This window comes from Lissotriton vulgaris, chromosome 12 (assembly GCF_964263255.1).
Source record: "Lissotriton vulgaris chromosome 12, aLisVul1.2, whole genome shotgun sequence".
Taxonomy (NCBI): domain Eukaryota; kingdom Metazoa; phylum Chordata; class Amphibia; order Caudata; family Salamandridae; genus Lissotriton; species Lissotriton vulgaris.
This window is the reverse complement of record NC_141700.1, coordinates 529,531,702-529,551,284: the sequence shown is the minus strand read 5'-3', so window position 1 is coordinate 529,551,284 and position 19,583 is coordinate 529,531,702. Positions and strand designations below refer to the sequence as shown.

The 19,583-nt window shown below is 43.7% G+C and overlaps 1 protein-coding gene across 1 annotated transcript in view; it reads left to right on the top strand.

Annotated features, from left to right (window-relative positions):
• The window catches only part of PEAR1 (platelet endothelial aggregation receptor 1), a 404,365-nt gene that overhangs the window by 357,549 nt on the left and 27,233 nt on the right, over positions 1 to 19,583 (top strand). The window contains exons 17-20 of the mRNA XM_086945319.1: positions 8,854 to 8,982; positions 9,906 to 10,034; positions 11,264 to 11,392; positions 17,423 to 17,641. Coding sequence (XP_086801445.1) covers positions 8,854 to 8,982; positions 9,906 to 10,034; positions 11,264 to 11,392; positions 17,423 to 17,641 — 606 coding nt within the window. The remainder of the gene's footprint in view (positions 1 to 8,853; positions 8,983 to 9,905; positions 10,035 to 11,263; positions 11,393 to 17,422; positions 17,642 to 19,583) is intronic.

The window sequence follows — 19,583 nt, the reverse complement described above, 5'->3', positions numbered from 1 at the left end:
GCTGGGGCTGTTGCGGGTGGTGCCTCGTCAGTGGTATTTGGCTGTTGCTTTAACTTTATGTTGCTTAATGATTTTCTTGTTTCATTCAGTTCCTGTAAAACAGCCAAACGGTCTTTTACTTCAAACTGCTTTGTTTCTGCTTGTACCACTGACATCTGACTATCGAGGTCCTGAACGTTCATTCTAATTCCGAACAATAGTTCGTATGGGCTGAAACCTTTTAGAGAATTTCTTGGCATGTTGTTAAGACTAGTCTGGACACTTATTAAATGTTTGACCCACCCAGCGCCTGAACCTAATACCTTCGCTGTTATAGATTGCTTTATATCCCGGCTTTTTCTTTCTACCACACTTGTGCGACGGACAAGAATACCGCAACCCAATTCCCATGCTAGCCATGGCCCCCCCATAAGCTCGAGAGCTGAAAGCAGGACCCTGGTCAGAATGGAACGTGGTAATTGCGTATGTGCCGATATGGACTCGCAAATCTTTTATAACCGTTCTAGCGTCAGCCGAGCGCTGGGGACCTCATTTTTTAAGTGCTTTTCGCCTTAACTGTTAATAGGACGCAGGGTGGGGTGTAGGCAGCGTTACGCTCTTTCTGACTGGTAGCCGGTAGCAAGGTTCGCTACTGCGATCCCTATTACAGTTTTCACAGTTGTTTGCATATATTTGGTGTTCTACACTCATTCCCGGCCACCAGAATACTGATTGTAATTCAGTCAGTGATTCCTTGATCTCTCTGTGCCTTAGACCCAAACCCATGTGTGCGTCTGCTATTAAAAATATTCTCCTGTTCGTGTTTGGAATTACTCTGTCCCCCACTCCAGGGATTCGAGCAAAAGGAACGGAGTTTGCATCGATTATGTATGCATAATTGAGTGGATAGTTTATGGGTAGTGCTGCACAGTCGCCTTTTACGGTCGTTTTTACTGCCAGCATGGTTTCCCCGTCTATGTACTTATCTGTACGCTTTTTTGTGGCTACGGAAGCCGGGTTAGTTGCTTCCGCGGTGGCTGTATTAGCCAATGAATTCCCTGCAACGTGAACGCCATCACGTCGAAGACTTTGTGCGTGAATCACGTGAGTCTTTTGTAGTTCTTTACTTAAAAGAGCTACCTCGTTCCAGAGCAATTTATGCTTTATTGTGGCACCTGTGTCATCTTTGTAGTCGTTTTCGATCCAACTCTGCAGCTTATTGTTGTAAGAGTTGACGCAAAAATGAGAATCGCACACGATAAGTGTGGGGAATTCGCGTTCTGCATTTTCGAGCGCCATCTTTAAAGATCTGATTTCAGTTCTTTGAACCGAACAGTTTCTTACAGATTCAGTTTTTGTTACTTTCGGTCTGAATTTACCGCACAGCCAACGACCTTTAATGATCGCACATGCTGCATTGTAGGATTTGCTCTCTACATTAAAATGCTGTACAAAGCTATCTGTATAGATTATACAGGCATATTGTGGGAGAGGCAGGATTTCGATTGGCAGAGGATATTCTTCTTCATATTCTAAATCATTCAGTTCTTCGTATTGCGGGGCGAAATAGTATTTCACGTCTTCCGCTCCTAGAGAATCTATGCACTGTATCCATTTCGGATCCAGTGACACTGTAGGCAGGTTTACTGGGCTGAATAGCGCCTCGAAGGCGGATTCCGCTGTAAGGATATTAATCCGTTTGCCGTGTGCTAGTTCTCGTTCATTTGCTAATGCGATTTGCACTGCGTTCACAGTTCTTTCTGTGTGACTGAATGTTTTTTCTGCTTGTGTGTACAAGTGAGATTTAATTGAAATTGGTACCTTTTCTCCCTCATTAGAGGTTAGGTACGTGAATCCGCATCTTCCTGGGATGACTCGGATTACTAGATCGATCGTGTTGTCACGTGTATCTAATTTTGTTTTTGCTAACATGTCTGTTTGCAGTGATCTCAAAATTTCTGTGTGTTTTTGAGTCCAATTGATTTGTTTTAAATCAGGTTTTATTAGTTCGTAGAGAGGTTTAACCCTCTCTGCGTAATTTAGTATGTAAGTTCTTCCGAAATTCAGAAAACCTAGTATGGATTGTAAATTCTTCAGCGTTTTTGGAGCTTGGAGTACAGCGCACTTCTCTAAGAAGTTGTCCGCTAGGCTTTTCCCTTCACTTGATAATTCGTACCCTAAAAACAGTACTGTCAGATGGGCAATTCGGGACTTTTTAAAGTTGAATTTGTAACCCTCTGCAGCGAACCCAAGTATAATGGTGTTCACTCTCTTCAAGTGAGTATCCAAGTCGTCGTCTGTGAGATAAATATCATCTACGTAAGACAATGCTTCATCATCATAGATTTGTAGTAACTCTGTTACCCTAGCTGAGAATAGTCCTGGGCTGTTCTTGAAACCCTGTGGGAGTCGACAGAATTTTTTCTGTGACCCAAATGCGGAGAAAGCGGTCAAGTATCTGCTTTCTGGTGCAATGTTTTGACAAAAGAAACCATTAGAAATGTCTAATGTCGTTTTGTATTTTTTCCTAACTATGTTATTCATTAGGGCTGCACTATGCGAGTTTTGTACTGCAAAGGTTTTGCAACATGTATTAAGATGTCTGTAGTCCAAAACTAGACGATATGAATTGTCTGGCTTGGAGACAGGAAACAAAGGATTGTTCATTTGAGAGGTGCATGTTTCAATCACCCCCTGGTATTCAAGTTGATCTAAGATCTCCCTGACTTGTTTTTTAGCTTCTTGCTTTATTGGATACTGCCGTTGGGCAGTTGGTTCACTTTTTAGTTGGATTTTGTGAGGCGGTGAATCCTCATCCCATCCTACATGATTTTTATACAATGCAGGTGCCTGGGCTACTGCCCATTTCCTTGCATATGTGTATTTTTTATGAATCGGAATGTGATTCGAGAAGGCAGGCATAATCACTTCTTCGCCACGAGGGCACTCCCTGACAAACTCCGGGGGCCAATCTTTTTCAGCTAACAGAATATCATAGCCTTTTGAGAGCTTATCCCAAAATAGACCCCTAATTTTCCTAGTCTTATCACCCTCTATACGCAATGTTATTTCGTATATTTTATGGGGCTCGCTAAGCCTGGCGTCGGCAGTTTCAACCTGAATGTATTCATTCGTGTCCACTGTCTCCAGATGACTCATCAAGTTCTTGCGCGCTATACTGATTTCTGCTGCACTGTCCAACATTGTCAATGCCCACTCCCCGTTTTTCAACTGTGTCCTCAGTATTCTCGGCATGGTTGATTACTCTAATACTGGCTACCTTCTTTTTAGGAAATTGAGATTTCTTATTTTGAGCAGGTTCCTTGTCTTTGGACTTGGTGTGCTCTCCTGGGTCTGACCGTCCTCTTCTTTCCGAATTCTGTGGAAGAGATCGAGAGGGACGTGTATCAATACTTTGATATCTATCAGGTTTTTCCAGATTATCCCTATTTCTAAGGTTATATCTTTTCTCAGAGGGCTCCCTCTGGGGAGACTGGCGTTCTCGAGTCGGAGTTCTTTCCCTCCGTCGAGGAGACCTTCCTCTGGACTGGAAAACTTTTTCCTTGGGAGTGGATTGTTTATTTCCATCCAGCTCTTTTTAGGAGTGTTTAAATTATTTTTAATAAATAATTTTTCAGGATTTTCGAGCAGTTGGGGCTTAACTGGTTTTCCACCCAAGCTGTCTCTACCTAATTCTTCATAGCATTTTTCTATGATTTTTGCAAGCTCAACAGGATCTTTTATATCTGTTTCCCTCAACTTCTGGCGGATCGCCACAGATGCTGCTTCTCCCTTTATGTTGGCTAATAATATAGCCGTGACCTGCTTGAAATCTTTCAGTAATTTCATACCTAGATTTAAAGCGGGCTCTGGACCGAATTCATTTTGAATCTGTTTTAGCACTTCTGGTATTACCGCCATAGACGGAACACCGTGTGTTTTTGTGTAAATGGAAGCAAAGACTGTACCCCAAGTGTCACAGTCCTCCACGTGTGGTGCGATTCCCATAGGAAGGCAGATGGTCAAGATTCTGTGTTTCTCAATAGGGGTAGTATCAGGAAATACTGCCTCTATTTGAGTGATTTTCTGGGCTAACCAGAAAGGAATTTGTTCCCGTTTTACGGGTGTTTTACCAAGACATGACTGTATGTTCTGTGGTGTAATTTTATTTGTGTTCCCCTGATGAGGGGTCAGCTGTGGTGTATTAACAGCTGGCTGGACTGTTGCAGTCCGTATTACATATTGGACTAATTGCCTATGTATTTTTATTAATGTGTTTAGCTGTGCTAACAGCTCTTCTCTAGACATTCTTGCAATGTCAGGATGTGGTGTGTAGCTGGCTAGAACCGGCCACGTGGCTCCTGGTCTACCTAGTGGACCGAGCCTAGTTATGTGATCATTGTGTTTTAGGGCGCCATTAAACCAGAGCAGGTGCTCTTGAAATTTAAGTGGAATTTCAACCTCCTCGAAAGGGGCGTACTCATCCGGAGGTTCCTCTATTTTGTAATAGTGAAACTCTTGTGTTATAGCGTTTACCGCTGGAAAGTTTATCCATGAATAGAATACCTCTGTCTGCCGATACTCGTGAGCCTCTATCACGAAAATTACTGTACCACCTTGAGGTGGCAGTCCGTGTTCTATAAGTTTTAAAGTTATAGATCTTCTTAACTGGATCGGGATGATAATAGCATCCGGGTCTGCCTGTAGGAGACTCGAGTCCTCCTCTATTAGTATGGAAGCCAGCCTAGCTGCTTCCTCATTTTCTGACATTTTAAAAATGCAGTTTTTGCAGAGTAGGTCTCCAAGGAGACAAAGATTAGATGCACAATATTTTGGAACACTGTATCCTTCAACGTTGAATAAACCAGAGCTTTACATAGGAATCTCTTCCTACTAAGGTCGGGCGGATTTTAACCTTTCACCCACTCCAGACGTCTATTGGAGTATTTACGGGAGAAAGGGGTGTGAAATATGCACGACTGAGTTACTCTACAAGTCTTGCGTTAGTTTATCGCCTTACCAAACGTTGGGCGCCATGTAGTGTAGTTCCTAGTTTCCCACTAGGCCCTGCGCATTGGAATAACATAAACAGTAGTATCGACGTGGAACTGCGGATATTCCAGGCCTCCACTGACTATGCTAAACTTAATTGGGTTGTGTTACCAACTAGCTCAGAGGTCACTGGAAACTTTCTTCTCTGCATAGGAAGTGATCAGCTTCCTTGGCACAGACAAGAAGGGATTCAGTTTTCCAACAACCGTGCAACATGACAACTTTGCACCTCAGATCAAGAGTCGATCTCTAGGGTCGTGTGAAACAATAGACATAGATTTCACTCAGTCAGTCTAGTGCAGTTTACTTTCACAGTATGTAGAGAATAGAGAGACGGGCGTTTATCAATAAAGGGTTAACATTTATTGAACAGTCTTTCTTCTCGTACAAGAGAAATGTATTGCCACAATTGCAATAACTGTTATTATAAAAAGTACGTACAGTAAGATAAGTATTGCGAAATAGAACTGTAAAAGCATTGATATGGTTTCTTAGCCATACAATGGTTTAAAAGTAATAAAACATATATACAGTCATATATACATTAGGCTAACATACTCAACTGGTGCTTCTAACTAAGCCTACCCCAGTGTGCCTGACCTAAGCCTAACACGTGAGAAGGGGAGCAAGTAAGTAGCTTAAGTTAAGTTGGTTTTGCCAAGGTTTGTTTCAAGAATTCTCGTCTAAGGGTTTAGTCAACACCATACCTCTGAATAGGATGATGGAGGATTGGTATCTCCTTCAGGGGTCTCTCTCGATATCCCAGTCACCCGCGAGGGTAAACCGGAAGCGCCGGGACTGGATTTCTCTGCACGAGAAATGCAGCGGCTTCTCTCAGCGCGTCGGGAGGAAGGAGGGGTGACAGCGTCCGCGGGCAGCTGGGCTGGATGTCTTCGCAGAGGACGGCTGCACAGCTCCTCAAGCGTACTGAACCATAGTTCGCGCTGTAGCGGCGATAATGGTAATCAGCAGCTTCACCACCACAGGATAGCAGGCTGCAGCGACAGAGTGCTAGTTTTTACCAACACAGGGTCATGCAGGCAGCTGGCATCAGCAACAGGTTCGCTCACAGCTAACAGCTCACAGCTTCGCATTGCTTAAGGCAACGTTGGTAATATTTATACCTGACAGGTGCCGGGTTTGACGCAAGTTTGCTGGACATAAGACGTCAATTAAAGATGTCACTAGGAAGTGACAGTTATCAGTTGCTCATTAGAGTTCCATTACTAATCAAAACATAGCAAGCGGGGATTTCCAGGTTTGCTAAGTTTTTATCTTGTTGAAGAACTCGGAGTGTTATCTAGGAATATCAGATAGTGACTGCTGCTCTGTCATTGCACTAATTGGTCGCAAAGGAAGTAGCAGAGAGTCATGCTGGAATGTGGCTCTGTTCGTGTGAGGCCAGAGATGACTTTTCAGAAAATCGCACTTGAACGGTTATGCCAATATAGGGAATAAATGGATTTATAGCCGAATAGGGGCATAAGGTCACAGTATCGATCAGGAACCTAGATAAGCACGCAACAGACCAAGGAGGGAATCCACGGCCCATCTCCCCTATAGCTAAACCAGGTAGCTCCATCGGGCATCAGACAAAATAGATCAGTCTCAAGTGGCGAGGGAAGAGGTTCACAGAAAAACAGGGTGGGGACAAAGGGCAAGGGCATGTGAAGGCAGAGGACAGAAGCTGGAAAGAGTAGGAGCGGAGAGGGGGGAGGGTTGGCGGAAGGGGGAGGGGGAAGGTAAGGTCAGGAGAGACGTGGGCGCGTTAGCCCAAAGTCCGGCTGGGTAGGAGATAGTCAAAGGAGGGAGCCCAAAGTCAATCTCCCCCATAGCTAGCGAGGTAGCTCCACCGGGCATCATACAAAAAGTATGCAGTTGGCCCCTCAATTCGTATGCCCCAAGTCCAGCAGTAGATCTCCAGTCTGCACTCATACACCACTCTCGGTCAGCGCAATACCAGGGCATCAATATTGCATAGGGAGAAGGGTGCAAGTCTCGCAGTACAGCGCGCCTTGCAGCCTGCACATCACCCCACCTCCGTGCTCTTACAATGATGCCAGTGTCTCAACAAGAACTCCTCTTCCAGTCGGCAGCTTCCAGGTGCAATCCCCACAGTCTCGCAGCACCTCAGCCTACGGTTTTTTTGTACCCGACTGCGTGTCTCTTTGAGCCTTCCAATGCATACGCCATCCGCTAGTTGCTCGTGGGTCCGAGCAGTCGGCCTCTCAGTTTGTGCGCCCTAGCACCAGCGGCATATCCCAGACTACACGCCTTCACTGTTCGCGGTTTCCACACTTCCAGGGCCCCAGCATTGCATGGGGGGAGGGGCGCAAAGCCAATTGGTGCAGGAGTCCCCAAGCCATTAGCGCCGTGGCATATTTACCATTCAGTTGTGTTGCCCTTGCACCACACAAGGGGGTGCAAGGACTTCAAAACAACTAAGTTAGAGTTACTAAGCCATGCAAGGCCACCTTTCTTGATAAATCTAGAATAAAGCTATGCAGCACATGTGCTGCATTGTGTCACTCTGCCCTAGTGAGGCATTCCATGGGTGGAGCATGGGTGTTCCCACGCATCTACCTATGGATTTAAGCACATTCTCAGATTTACCATTACTGGAAGTCAAAATGCTACGCCTTCCCAAGTGAGCATAATGAGGAGAAATATCTTTCTTTCTCTTCCTTGTTTCCTCCTTCTAAGTGTGCTGCAGCTCCAAAACCCCGGCTTGCCTCTTACTACCCCTGGCACTGCTTTTGCGACCCCTGGTCTCATCGGTGGCAAAATCAGCTCACGGATCACAGGGGCAGCTCTTCTTAATGGACGCTGGTTGGAGCTCCACTTGCCTGGTTTCTGTCCATTTTTTTTATTATTAAAATAGTGATTAATAATATTCACTATAACTGTAATTAAAAAATGGAGTACATTAGCTTGAATATGACCCTATCTGGAAACTAAGGTAAGTAAAAAAGGCTGTAAATGTATGTTTGATGTAAGCTTGCGGGCGAGAGTGTGGTTATGTGTGTGAGAGTATGTGAATGTGTGAGTATGTGTAAGCATATGTGTGTGAGTCAAAGTAAAGGTCAAATGGCATGCGATGTCACTTCCATTACCTCTGGCATTTTGGTGAATTGCGACCATGGATTTGCCTTCCTACCTAGTTTTGAAGGATTTCAGGGTAAGGAATGACTGGGTACTGAGGGCAGGAGCAGGTGTGACATTCTCTGGTTTGCTGCTCATGTGCTAGACACCCACCATGCTGTGCTAATAGGTGACTGGAGTGTAGCAATTTTTCAAAAAACATACTTCCTTCAGCATCAATTGTGGCAAAAAGCATGGAGCCCACGCACTTCACGCCGTCTAGTGCACACTGTCTTCATTCACACACTGGAGGCTCATGTGTATCCTCACAGAGAGAGGGGGGGGAGAGACCACCATAGTTGATGCTGCTCACCTTTGGTGGAGGTGTGCTGTGCTGTAGCTCCAGCAGGACAGGGGCACTGTGTGGGCAGCACTGCACATCTCAGAGTGCTGCAAAGCTGTCTGCACTTCTACCATAAACCCAGGAGTCTAGAGCAAAGCAGTGTGTCTGGCCTGGCTCCAATCCATCAAACCAGTCTGCAGCCCCACACTCCTGCGAAAAGGGAATGGGACACAATGCAACCTATAAATAGGCCCTGCAGAACTCTAGTGGTCAGTGGAGCGCAGGTTAAGAATCACTAATTTAAAAGAATAATTTGTAATTATACTTGAAAAATATAGTAACTAAGTTCGAGGTTCTTGCATAGTTTATACTAATCATATTTTTCTCGTCTATTCCAGCCTGTGAGCCAGGATTCTGGGGAGTGAATTGCGCTGACACCTGTCACTGCCAAAATGGCGGCCAGTGTAGTGCAGTGAACGGGGAGTGCACCTGTCAGCCAGGGTGGTCCGGAAGATACTGTTCTCAAGGTATAGTACATGATGCTTTGCAACAGTTCTCCCCAAACTACTTCCATTGTGTAACTTATTTCAAGATCCATCCACATCCATAGATATATACATCATGTGATCAAGGCCGCAGTCCGGCGGCCGAAACGTGTCATTTGGACTTTGATGCTGGAATAAACAACATTTGAATTTCATCACTATTGGAGTCTGTGCCCTTGTGTTGTGCCGCTGTGGCCAATTTCTTGGGATTCTTGCTTGGATATATATATATATATATATATATATTAGTGAAGTACACCAACAAGGAGCTAATACAGTGATCAGATTACTACGTATTATTATTTGCAAGCTTTCAACATCAGGCGTCCTCTTCTCAGAGGAAACGAAGCGGGAGAAATGGTTAACCTGTTTGATCAAATTGTGTCTTATCGCTACCAGGCTCCTGGGCTCTGATTTTGATATTTATATAAAGTAGTTCTGACCAATGAATGGTGTCCTGTTAGAACCAGAAATCGGAATGAGAAGGAACAGCAGAGACTCTGAGCCTCCCTTTCCCTTTATTAAAGGCCGTCATTGTCAAAAGTCTGGAGCTGAGAATGTCAGTTGAGTGGTTAGTCATGATCCTTCTTCACTGTGGTCTCTCCAAATGGTAATTTTCCAGACATGGAATTTGACAAACTATGTTTACCCATGGTGGTTCATGGATCCTCATGGTTTCAGCATGTTTTAACCCCACATTTTACCCAGGCAACAGCTACTATTTCAACAGCCTGGGGCTTCGGATCATATAACTGGGCAATTTGCATATGTGTTGGCCACAAAATAAACATTGATCTAAGCGGAGTTCCACAAAAATGTGCCTTCTTAGCAAGAAAACTCATTTGCTCTCGAAGCCTGGGCACTTACCTTTTTGACTGACTGGTGACGTTATTTTCTGTTTTCAGCCTGCAGTCCAGGATTTTATGGGGACAACTGTGCCAAGTCGTGCAAATGCCAAAACGAGGCTGAGTGCGACCATGTGTCCGGGAAGTGCCTATGTCAACCTGGGTACCACGGCATCATCTGCGAAGCCAGTAAGCAATCTAACCCTCTATCAAGAATACTGTTTCTAAGCCAGGTCGTTTCTGCTCACATTCAAAGACAAGACTGGTGACAATGCTTCCTTTATTGAATCCACTGTGCTAAACACTTGATCAGGGCTAACTTATTCCTAGAATTCACAATAAACACCTTAATAAGGAGCTTGTCCATATGAGCGGGGTATAGCTGGCCAGTTGTCATTCCATTACGCCACTGTGTCTACACTCAATTACACTTCCACACTTTATGTGGAAAACTGAGATGCATGTATTTGGGTTACAAGAAAACTGCATGTCAGAAATCATCCATGTATACGATAGAGATGTTTTAAAACTTGACTAGCTCGTAATTGTAATATGTTAAGGGCCATATGTATCAAGCAAAATTGCATTCGCAAACGGCGAAAATCGCAGAATTTCGGCATTTGCGAATGCAATTTTGCCAAATGGTATGTATTAAGGCAAAATAAGGAATCGCGAAATTTGCGATTGCATTTAAGGAATCGCAAAATTTGCGATTCTTATTTTGCGATTGCATTTAAGGAATCACAAATTTTGCGATTCCTTAAATGCAATGTAAAAAGCACCCAAAAAGTGCAATTTGGCCTTAAGGAATCGCAAATTACCACCAACTGCACTTTTTTGCATTTTTCAAAGTGCAATGTAAAGCACATACATGCCCTTAGGGCATGTATGTGCGCCGCATGTGCACCCATGCTTATTTCAGGAGTGCATCAGATTGTCCTTTTGACACCCCTGCACCCTTGAAATTATTCTCAATTTGCGATTCTCAAATTGCGAATCGCAAATTGAGAATAACTTCCCATTCATTCCTATGGGCCTCCTGGCCCATAGAAATGAATGGGAAAGTACTCCTTAATTGCGATTCGCAATTTGCTAATCGCAATTAAGGAATATTAAGAAATCGCTAAAAAATTGCGATTTTTTTACATACATCCCTATTTGCAATTCTCAAATAGCGATTTCTAAAAAATCACTATTTGAGAATCGCAAATCAGAATGTTGATACATATGGCCCTAAATCCAAAAATATATCATTCAAGTTTATAATTAAGTTAATAGAATATACCTGGATTTTCGTTTAAATGATATAAAATACTGACAATGTGTCCGTCAGTGGAAATGCTGAAAATCGAAATGCAAGTTATTTGATTTATGTTGTGACCACATCATTTCAGTGGAGTTATTTTGTTATGCATTAGAGTGTCCCGCTAAAACCTTTGGACTCCACTGCCTGCACGCCTGTGATTGCCTTAATAATGCCACCTGTGACCACGTGACGGGAAGATGCCAGTGTGCCGAAGGATGGGGGGGTGCTCAGTGTCAAAAAGGTGAGTAAATCAGCAAGCAGTCAATCACAGGGTGGGCTTTATCATCTCTCTCTGCACAGTTCTGGTTTCCTTTCCATAGTGCAGAGGAGTGAAGTCAGAATTTATTTTGAGAGTAGTGTTTCAAGTTACCATCCCAAATGTTGATCAGGCCATGAGAATAAGTGATTTTGGAATCTTGGTCGCCAATACAATGTGTTTTATTGGACACCTGCTTGTCTACAGTTGACAGTTACATGCACAACCTTACATGCCTCACTGCATCTGTGACATGCCACGGCCAACCCCATGACATCAGGAAATTAGCGACCTATAAAATGGACAAAGCATTCTCAGGACTTGTGAAAATCAAGCCAATTACAGGACAAAGATGTTAATGTTTCATATCAAAAGAATTATTCATTGGCTAGTGTTTTCAGGAGACCAAAGGTACATGCCCAGGGTATTAAAATCAAAGCAAAATTCCCACGTGGAAAGGGAAACGCTGGAATGTTGTCCTTTTATATGTCCACCCACGAAGTGGAATGTGTATCCGCTGCTCCATGGGTGGAAAAGAAAGCATTAGTGCTATTTAAAACACAGTGAGCTGCTGGGGAATGTATTTACCTTGATGTGCACTGCATTAACCCCTTCACTGCGGCGGCTATTCCGCCACAGTGCTAAGGGGGGGGCGGCCGCGCGGCGGCCGCATGCTGGTGACGGAACCGCTCCGTCACCAGCGTCGGTGGCGCTGTGCTTATGACGGAGCGGTTCCGTCTCGGCCCGCCCCGCTCAATAGAACGCTCAGCGCAGGCGCGGAATTCGCGCCGTGCATGAGCAGCGAACGGGCCATGACGGAACCGCTCCGTCATCAGCACAGCGCCACCGCAGTTGATGACGGAGCGGCTCCGTCATCAGCAGACAAGGGGTTAAGATAATTGGCTTTCTGTGCCCCACCCAGAGGCTTCAAAAACAACTTCCTTAGCAGAGAAGCCTCTTCTCTTCGCTACATTCAGGTACTTCCTGGCAAGCAGACACCATACTGAAGCTCTCCTGCTGGGAAAGTTTATTTGAAGAGCACTGTCAGGGGCAGCAATTGTAAGTGCCTAACAGCCTGATTCATCATAGTGAAGTTTTGCGAGTTTGAAATAGCGATTCATAAGGAATCGCTATTCCAGACTCGCAAAACGGGATTCATGTAGGAATCGCAAACAAAAATGCGATTCCTACATATTCCTTATTTGCGATTAGCAAATTGCTAATCGCAAATAAGGAATAACTCTCCATTCATTCCTTTGGGCCAAAAGGCCCATAAGAATGAATGGGGAGTATTCCTTATTTGCGATTAGCAATTAGCTAATCGCAAATAAGATAGAGATTTAAAGGGTGCCAGGGGTGTCCAAAGGACACCCTGTAGCACCCCTTAAATGCAAATTTGAACAGGTGTTGCGCACACACATGTCCAAAGGACATGTATGTGTGCAACATGCAACTTAGAAAAATGCTTTTAAAAGCATTTTTCTAAGTTTTCGCTATTTACTACGAGGTTTGACCTCGCGGTAAATAGCGGGCCGAAATTGCGAATTCGCAATTTTAAAATGGATGATGAATTGCATTTAAGGAATCTCAAATAGAGATTCCTTAAATGTAATTCCTCGCAAAATAGCGAAATCGATATTACCGATTTTTGCATTTGGGATGATGAATCCCAAATGCAAAAATCGCACTCACAAAGGGCCAGATTCTCAGAATCTGGCCCTTTGCGAGCGCAATTCAGCTTGATGAATCAGGCTGTTAATGCACTCTACCATTAAGGTCGCTACAATGGCCTGCCCCTGAAAATGCCAGACAGCCCAATAATTCCTTAGTCTTGCATTGTTCAGTGCACAGAAAGAAGTATTCTCGTTATGCAGGGAATTTCTCCTGCATTCCATCCTTTTTCCCATCCGTGGCAGGCACATACAAAAATGGCAACATTGCCCACAGTTTTGTAACCACTTTCTGCAGATGGAAAAAAGGACATTTTGCCAACGTACAAGCGACTTGGAAGAAGCTGAAAGGGACAGTGTTTTGTAATATTTATTCAGAAAAATTGTATAGGTATATTAATTATTATTAATCTGAACAAGTACTGCAGTCCGAACATTCTACCAAATTTCTGTCAGGTATATAAACTGCTGATGCTAGCGTTGTCAATGATCTAGCAATTTTTAGTTAAGATATATTACCGGTGTAAAGTCCTTCTGTCAAATCTGTTGCATCAATTAAGCCATCTTCCTCTTACCTCTGTTTTGGGCTTATTTACGAGCCCATTGCGTCGCCAGTGCGCCACTTTTACTGATGCATCAGCAGCGCAATGGGCCACGTAAAGTCACCCCACGTAAAGTCACCCTGCGTGACTTTTCATGGCCTTGTAAATATGTTTCCATTTCACGCCTAACTCTGCGTGAAAGGGGGTTTCCATGGGTGTTGCAGTGGGTGTTACCATGCAACATCCATGGAACATGACGCATTCCCAGATGTACAACATTTTGCATTCCTGGGAATGCGTCAGAATATTACTCATCCCCAGGGGAGGCGTAAGGAGGTGCAACGAGGAGAATTATTTTATTTCTCCTTGTTATTCATTCTGCAGCACTCATAGAAAGGGGAACATGTCTTTTAATGATTATTTTTGTGCAGGAAGGTGTCCCTCGTCCCCTCAGCACAGGCACCCTTGCAAAATGATGCAAGGGTGTCTGCGTTGGCGCAATGCTTCTGTTTGCGCGCCAGCGCAGGGGGGAAGGACAGGAATGTGCAGTATCTTTTTGATACAGCACATCCCAGCCCTTTTATTTTGACAAACAAGAGTGCAGCAGGCCTGCTGCACTGCCGTGCATCCAAATATTGTAAATGAGGCCATTTGTTTTTAAAGTGCAGACTGTGAACATTGCATTAGAGACACAAAAGACTCTCCAGGCCTCTAAGAAATTTTTCATTTATCCTCATATTTGCTTCAAAGCATGCCTGTGAAATATAAGTGCAACACGGTCCAACCTAGAAAAAAACTGCATTTAATTGCTGCTTTGTGACTCTTAATCCTGTGTGCACCAGGACTTAATCTACAGATGATAAAACAATACGCTTTGAACAGCCATTAAGTGGAATGAGGGCAGTCCTGCCTCACAAAAACATATGGGGGCAGATCTACAAGAAAGTTCTGCAGCGCGACACCACAAGCCCTTTTACAATGATATGTCATATTCCTGTGCTCTCCCCTGCACTGGCGTACAAACAGCTGTCATGTTTTGGCGCAGGCACCCTTGCACCATGGTGCAAGGATGCCTGCGTCATGGAGCGATCGTTTTGTGCAGGAAAGGGCACCTTCCTGCACAAAAAAAATCACTACAGGCATTTTCCTCTTTCAATGCATGCTGTAGAATGCAGCATGCATTGAAAAAGAAAAAAAATAGAGGAGAAATTAAAACATTTCTCCTCGTTGTGCCTGGCTACGCCACCCCTAGGGTGGAGTAGCAAACTGACGTATTTCCAGGTTTACGATTTCTCGTAAATCTGGAGATGTGTCTGGTTGCATGGGTGTTGTGTGGGAACACCCACATCAACACCCATGGAACGCCGCTTTCACGCAAAGTGCTGTGTGTAAAGGGGCCATTTTTACAAGGACAGGAAAAGCCACTCAGGGTGGCTTTTCCTGTCCTTGTAAATATGTGGCAGAGAAATGCGCTGCCAGTCCGTCACAAAAAGTGACGTACTAGCAACGCAAGGGGCTTGTAAATCTGCCCCACGGTGGGGGCTGGTCTCCTCCCATATTCAGATACAAGCTGTGCCAAAGCACATAGGGAACTTAAAAAAAAATAGCAATGCCTGACAAAAAAACAGACAACACTTGAGTAACTGCTTAAAGCAATTGTCACTATAACAATATACGCCATTAGGTTCTAGACAGCTCTGTTCTGCCATTTCCTATTGGCAGTACTTATTTTCTATCTTTATCAATTAAACAATGGTTTCATCTCTGCTTCCTATGAGGCGGGAATGTTCCCATTGATTTTTATGTTTTAAAAATATATTTTCACACTATTCTGCAAGTAAATAGAGGTAAAATACTACCTATCGACTAAACGCACTGATGTCATTTATTTATGCTCATGTTTTTTTTTTACTGAGACGTTTGGTTGCAAGGGGATCATTCCATGGAGGAGAGTTGTTGGTGGATAGAGAAAGGGATGAAATGACCCCTTAACACTGCCTGTGTGTTTTTGGCTTTAGAGTTCTCTACCCATGGAGGACCATATACATGGATTGTTAAGTGTTCATGAAGAAAACATTGTATTGATGAAGGATTTTGCTTTATAAATGATTGGAATTAATTAAAGTACAGGAGTTGCTCGTTCTCATAGGCAATTAGGAATTGATAACCTGATAAAGAAGTGGCTTTGTGTCATCATTTGGAGAATCATTGTGGCAAGGAGTTACATTAATTATAGCACTTTGGTCTGTTTTCTAAGCACTTAATGAGCTAGTTTTTAAAGAAGATGTGGAGAAACATGAGCAGAGAAGATGTTTCACTGTTGTTATTCATGTGATAGTGGCCTCTCACCTTAAAGAAAGTTTCCCGTTCCTGAAGTCCTAAATTGTCATGGTTGGCTGACACTAGGGGTCTGATTGCAATGTTGGCTAGATGCAACAGGCGGCCTGTCGGTTACGATCAGACCGACATCTGCCCCTGCGTTCCATCCGCCGCATAAAAAGCAGCATGCAGAGGTACCGGCCGCTGCTGTTCGGTCAAGCGGTTGGAATGTAATCTCTGCAACAGGGGCAGTGCCTTCTCAGGCATCGCCATAGGGATTACAATGTCCCTTTTGGTCTTCCTTCCTATGGCGGTCCGGCCGCCATAGAAAGGCAGATGGAAATGGACTTTAGTGGGCCCTAGCAGAGCCCCGGTCTCTTTGTGCCTCTGCCAAGAGGATTCTGGGCACCTGTGGTGCCCCCCCAAAAATCCATGCACTGTGTGGCAGGCCCCATGTGGTGCTTGCTACACGATATGTGAGAAAAACAATCCCAGGCATAAACTAAGGAGAGTACACAATAGATTAAACAAACAAACTAGTTCAGTGGGAAAAATTATTTGTGTTTTAATTTGATAAAAAGAGAGATAAAAATTCAACACAGTAATCACAATTGATAAAAAACATTACTCCCTGTGTTACAACTTACGTTAAATAGGATTAGGTGAATATTATCTCGTACATAAGGTGTTTTATTAGTAAGCCTTTGACGAAGCAAATGTATGATGTATGATGTCTTGTTAGAGCGGTTTTATCATAAAGTTGGAATGAAATAAGTTTTCTTCTGTGTACCAATAGAATGTGCTAACAAACTCCAATCTAGTTCAGTAATAATCATGTGAGATATTTTAATGAATTTTTTATAGTAATTTTATGCTTTAATTCTATCTTACAGAGCTTTTTGATGGTTAATGTCCTGAAGAAGACATATTGTATATGTCGAAACGCGTTGACTGGAGACCATTTAATTTTCATTTTATCTGTTTTGTGAATACATTTGTATCAATTTTTTATCAATTGTGATTACTGTGTTGAATTTTTATCTCTCTTTTTATCAAATTAAAACACAAATGTTTTTCTCACATATTGTTTACCCTGTCCCAGGATATCTATCCTCATCAGGGGGTCCTTGCTACCTACAATAAAGTGCTTGCTACACGATGCACGAATGTTTGAAAACATCGATTGTCCTAATGCGCGTTGTGCAGTGGACATTTTCCGCCCGCTGCAAAAGCTGCATTAGGTAAATGGATGTTACGACCGCCTCATGAGTGGTCACATCCAAATTCATCGGATGGAACCGTCGATTGCTGGTTGGTCAGTTTCCATTTCGACACGATGCCAGTCGGATGCTCGTTCAACTGGCATCGCAATTAGGGCCGCATTCATCCATTGCTTAAATCTAATTATTTGTAGCTCAGCATGTGCTCGTGGGTATTCACTAGGTATTATATAAAAAATGACAAAATCATTCAATTCTTCACAGACCTGAGTCCAGAAAAACCATTTGTAATGGTCCCAGCAGCACCAGCAGGGTACGACTCTTTGGGCGCAATCATTGGCATCATCGTTCTGGTAGTTTTGGTGGTCGGACTGATTGCCATGTTTCTGGGCTACCGACACTGGCAGAAGGGCAAGGAGACCCGGAATCTCTCAGTGGCATACACGTCGGGAAGGATGGTCAACTCAGAGTATGCCGTGCCAGGTGAGATGATTAAAGTGTGGAACTGTCCTGGGGTCTGGAACACAATACAATGCTGGGACTGGCACAAACCCTTTCATTTTAGAACATAAAAGACATTTGTGGAGGAAGCGGGTTCAGGGACCATAGCCAGGGTGAGTGGGGGATTACCATTCTCTCTCCTTGACTAAACATCCTAGTTGAGGTATCCATCTTAGGAGGCGGGGTCAGACGGGCCTTTCCTTCCATCGGACATTTTTCTCTGTAAGCTGGAGCCATTGGAGGCAGATATGGAAAGCCCATGGCTGCTTCTGGTGTCTTTGTCACTTTAACCAGCTTCTGGAGATGAACTACAGCAGGTACAGGGGAGCTTCAGAGAGAGAAACAGGGGGTGGGGGTGGAGAGAAAGAGCTGCGAGAAGGAGAGAGGGAGAATGGATTGATGGAAAAAGAGAGACAGAGCCAAAAGTGGAAGAGCGTGTGGATGGTTTGAGCATTTTTGCCAGGGCTGCCTTTGATTCCCCAATCCGTAACTCTACAAAGGTAGACATATTATTAATTTTTAAGCAAAACTAGTGATCTTTGGATAGAAATGTGTGTTTTCCCAACCACCGTCTTAGTTGCATTCCAATTTCCCTCTGTAGATTTACCCCGTAATTCCAATTTCTTTTGCATAATACTTTCGATTTTTGCACATAATGTCTGCTTCTGTAATCCATCAGGGTAATTTGGAATCAGATCAGTTTAAGACACAAGTTAGTTGAATCACTTCACAAACGAACCCGTTAACATTAACTTTCTTTGATTAACTGTGTGACAATTTGGGACAGTTCCAAAGTTCATAACCAAATTTCCGATCAGTGCAAAGGAGCCCACAAATATCACCCACCCCTATTTATAAGGTTATCAATATGCAATGAATAAAACATTTTTCTGTGTGGTTGTGCTCTACACGTTTCCATAAAATGGCCCCTAAAACGTAGACTCATCTCTAATTAGAATATAAATTCTCTCAGTAGCCCTTTACGGGAAACAACCATTACAATGCATGCATTACAACGTATGCTTTTACCCCGCAAGCCATTTCAACGAAAATGGCTTGCTGTAGGGGGTATAAGCTGTTGGATTTAACTCCAACACCTTCCCTACTGTTGCACAGACTGGAGTTGGAATAGTAAATGATACTATTCCAAACTCCAGCGCACCCCCGACTGCAAGTCGGGGTAAAACATTGCGTTGTAACATCATACAACCGCCCTTTACTTAACTGGTCACAAAAGTTAACAAAGTAGCTTAAAGCAGGCCTTCGATGTTTTGTAGAATTGAAGCATAGTTTCAATGCATTTAAAGGTGTTTCGATGTCCCTAACATACCATTCAAAGAAGCGGTCCTGCTAGTAAAAACAATTTTACTCCCAGTGGCTGATATATGAAATCTAAGAACTGACAAAACCTTTCTCTGGATGACTTTGGTTGGTACACCACAGAACAAGGTTGTAGCTTTCATTAGTGCAGCAGGTTCAGTGGCACCGGGTCTCAGAGGCCCTAGTGCCCACTGGGCATGATATTTGCTATATTTTGCAGTTCAGCCAATGGCTAGCGGGTCCATTTGCTTCCTTGTACTAGGGCGTAGCACACAGTGGCTATGCCGTTGCCGCACAGCTGACTTCATTTATGTTATACAGTATTTCACTTCTTCTGATTGAGCGCTTCCATTCATCTCTAGAGGAAACGTTCTTCAGTAGACCTCAGGCCTTTCCACGTGGCCTGCCCCACCTCCTTTTCCGCATGCTCTTCGTTCCTGTTTCAAGGCCATTCCTCGTCTACAGTATACGGCACTCTTCTCAGTTAGCAACTTATCCACCTTCACTAAATATCACTTGTCCTCACCTTTCCCTACACAAGACAACACTTCTTTTCCCACTTAATCAAGGTTATTTCATCAAAAAATCACACAGTTCCTTGCCC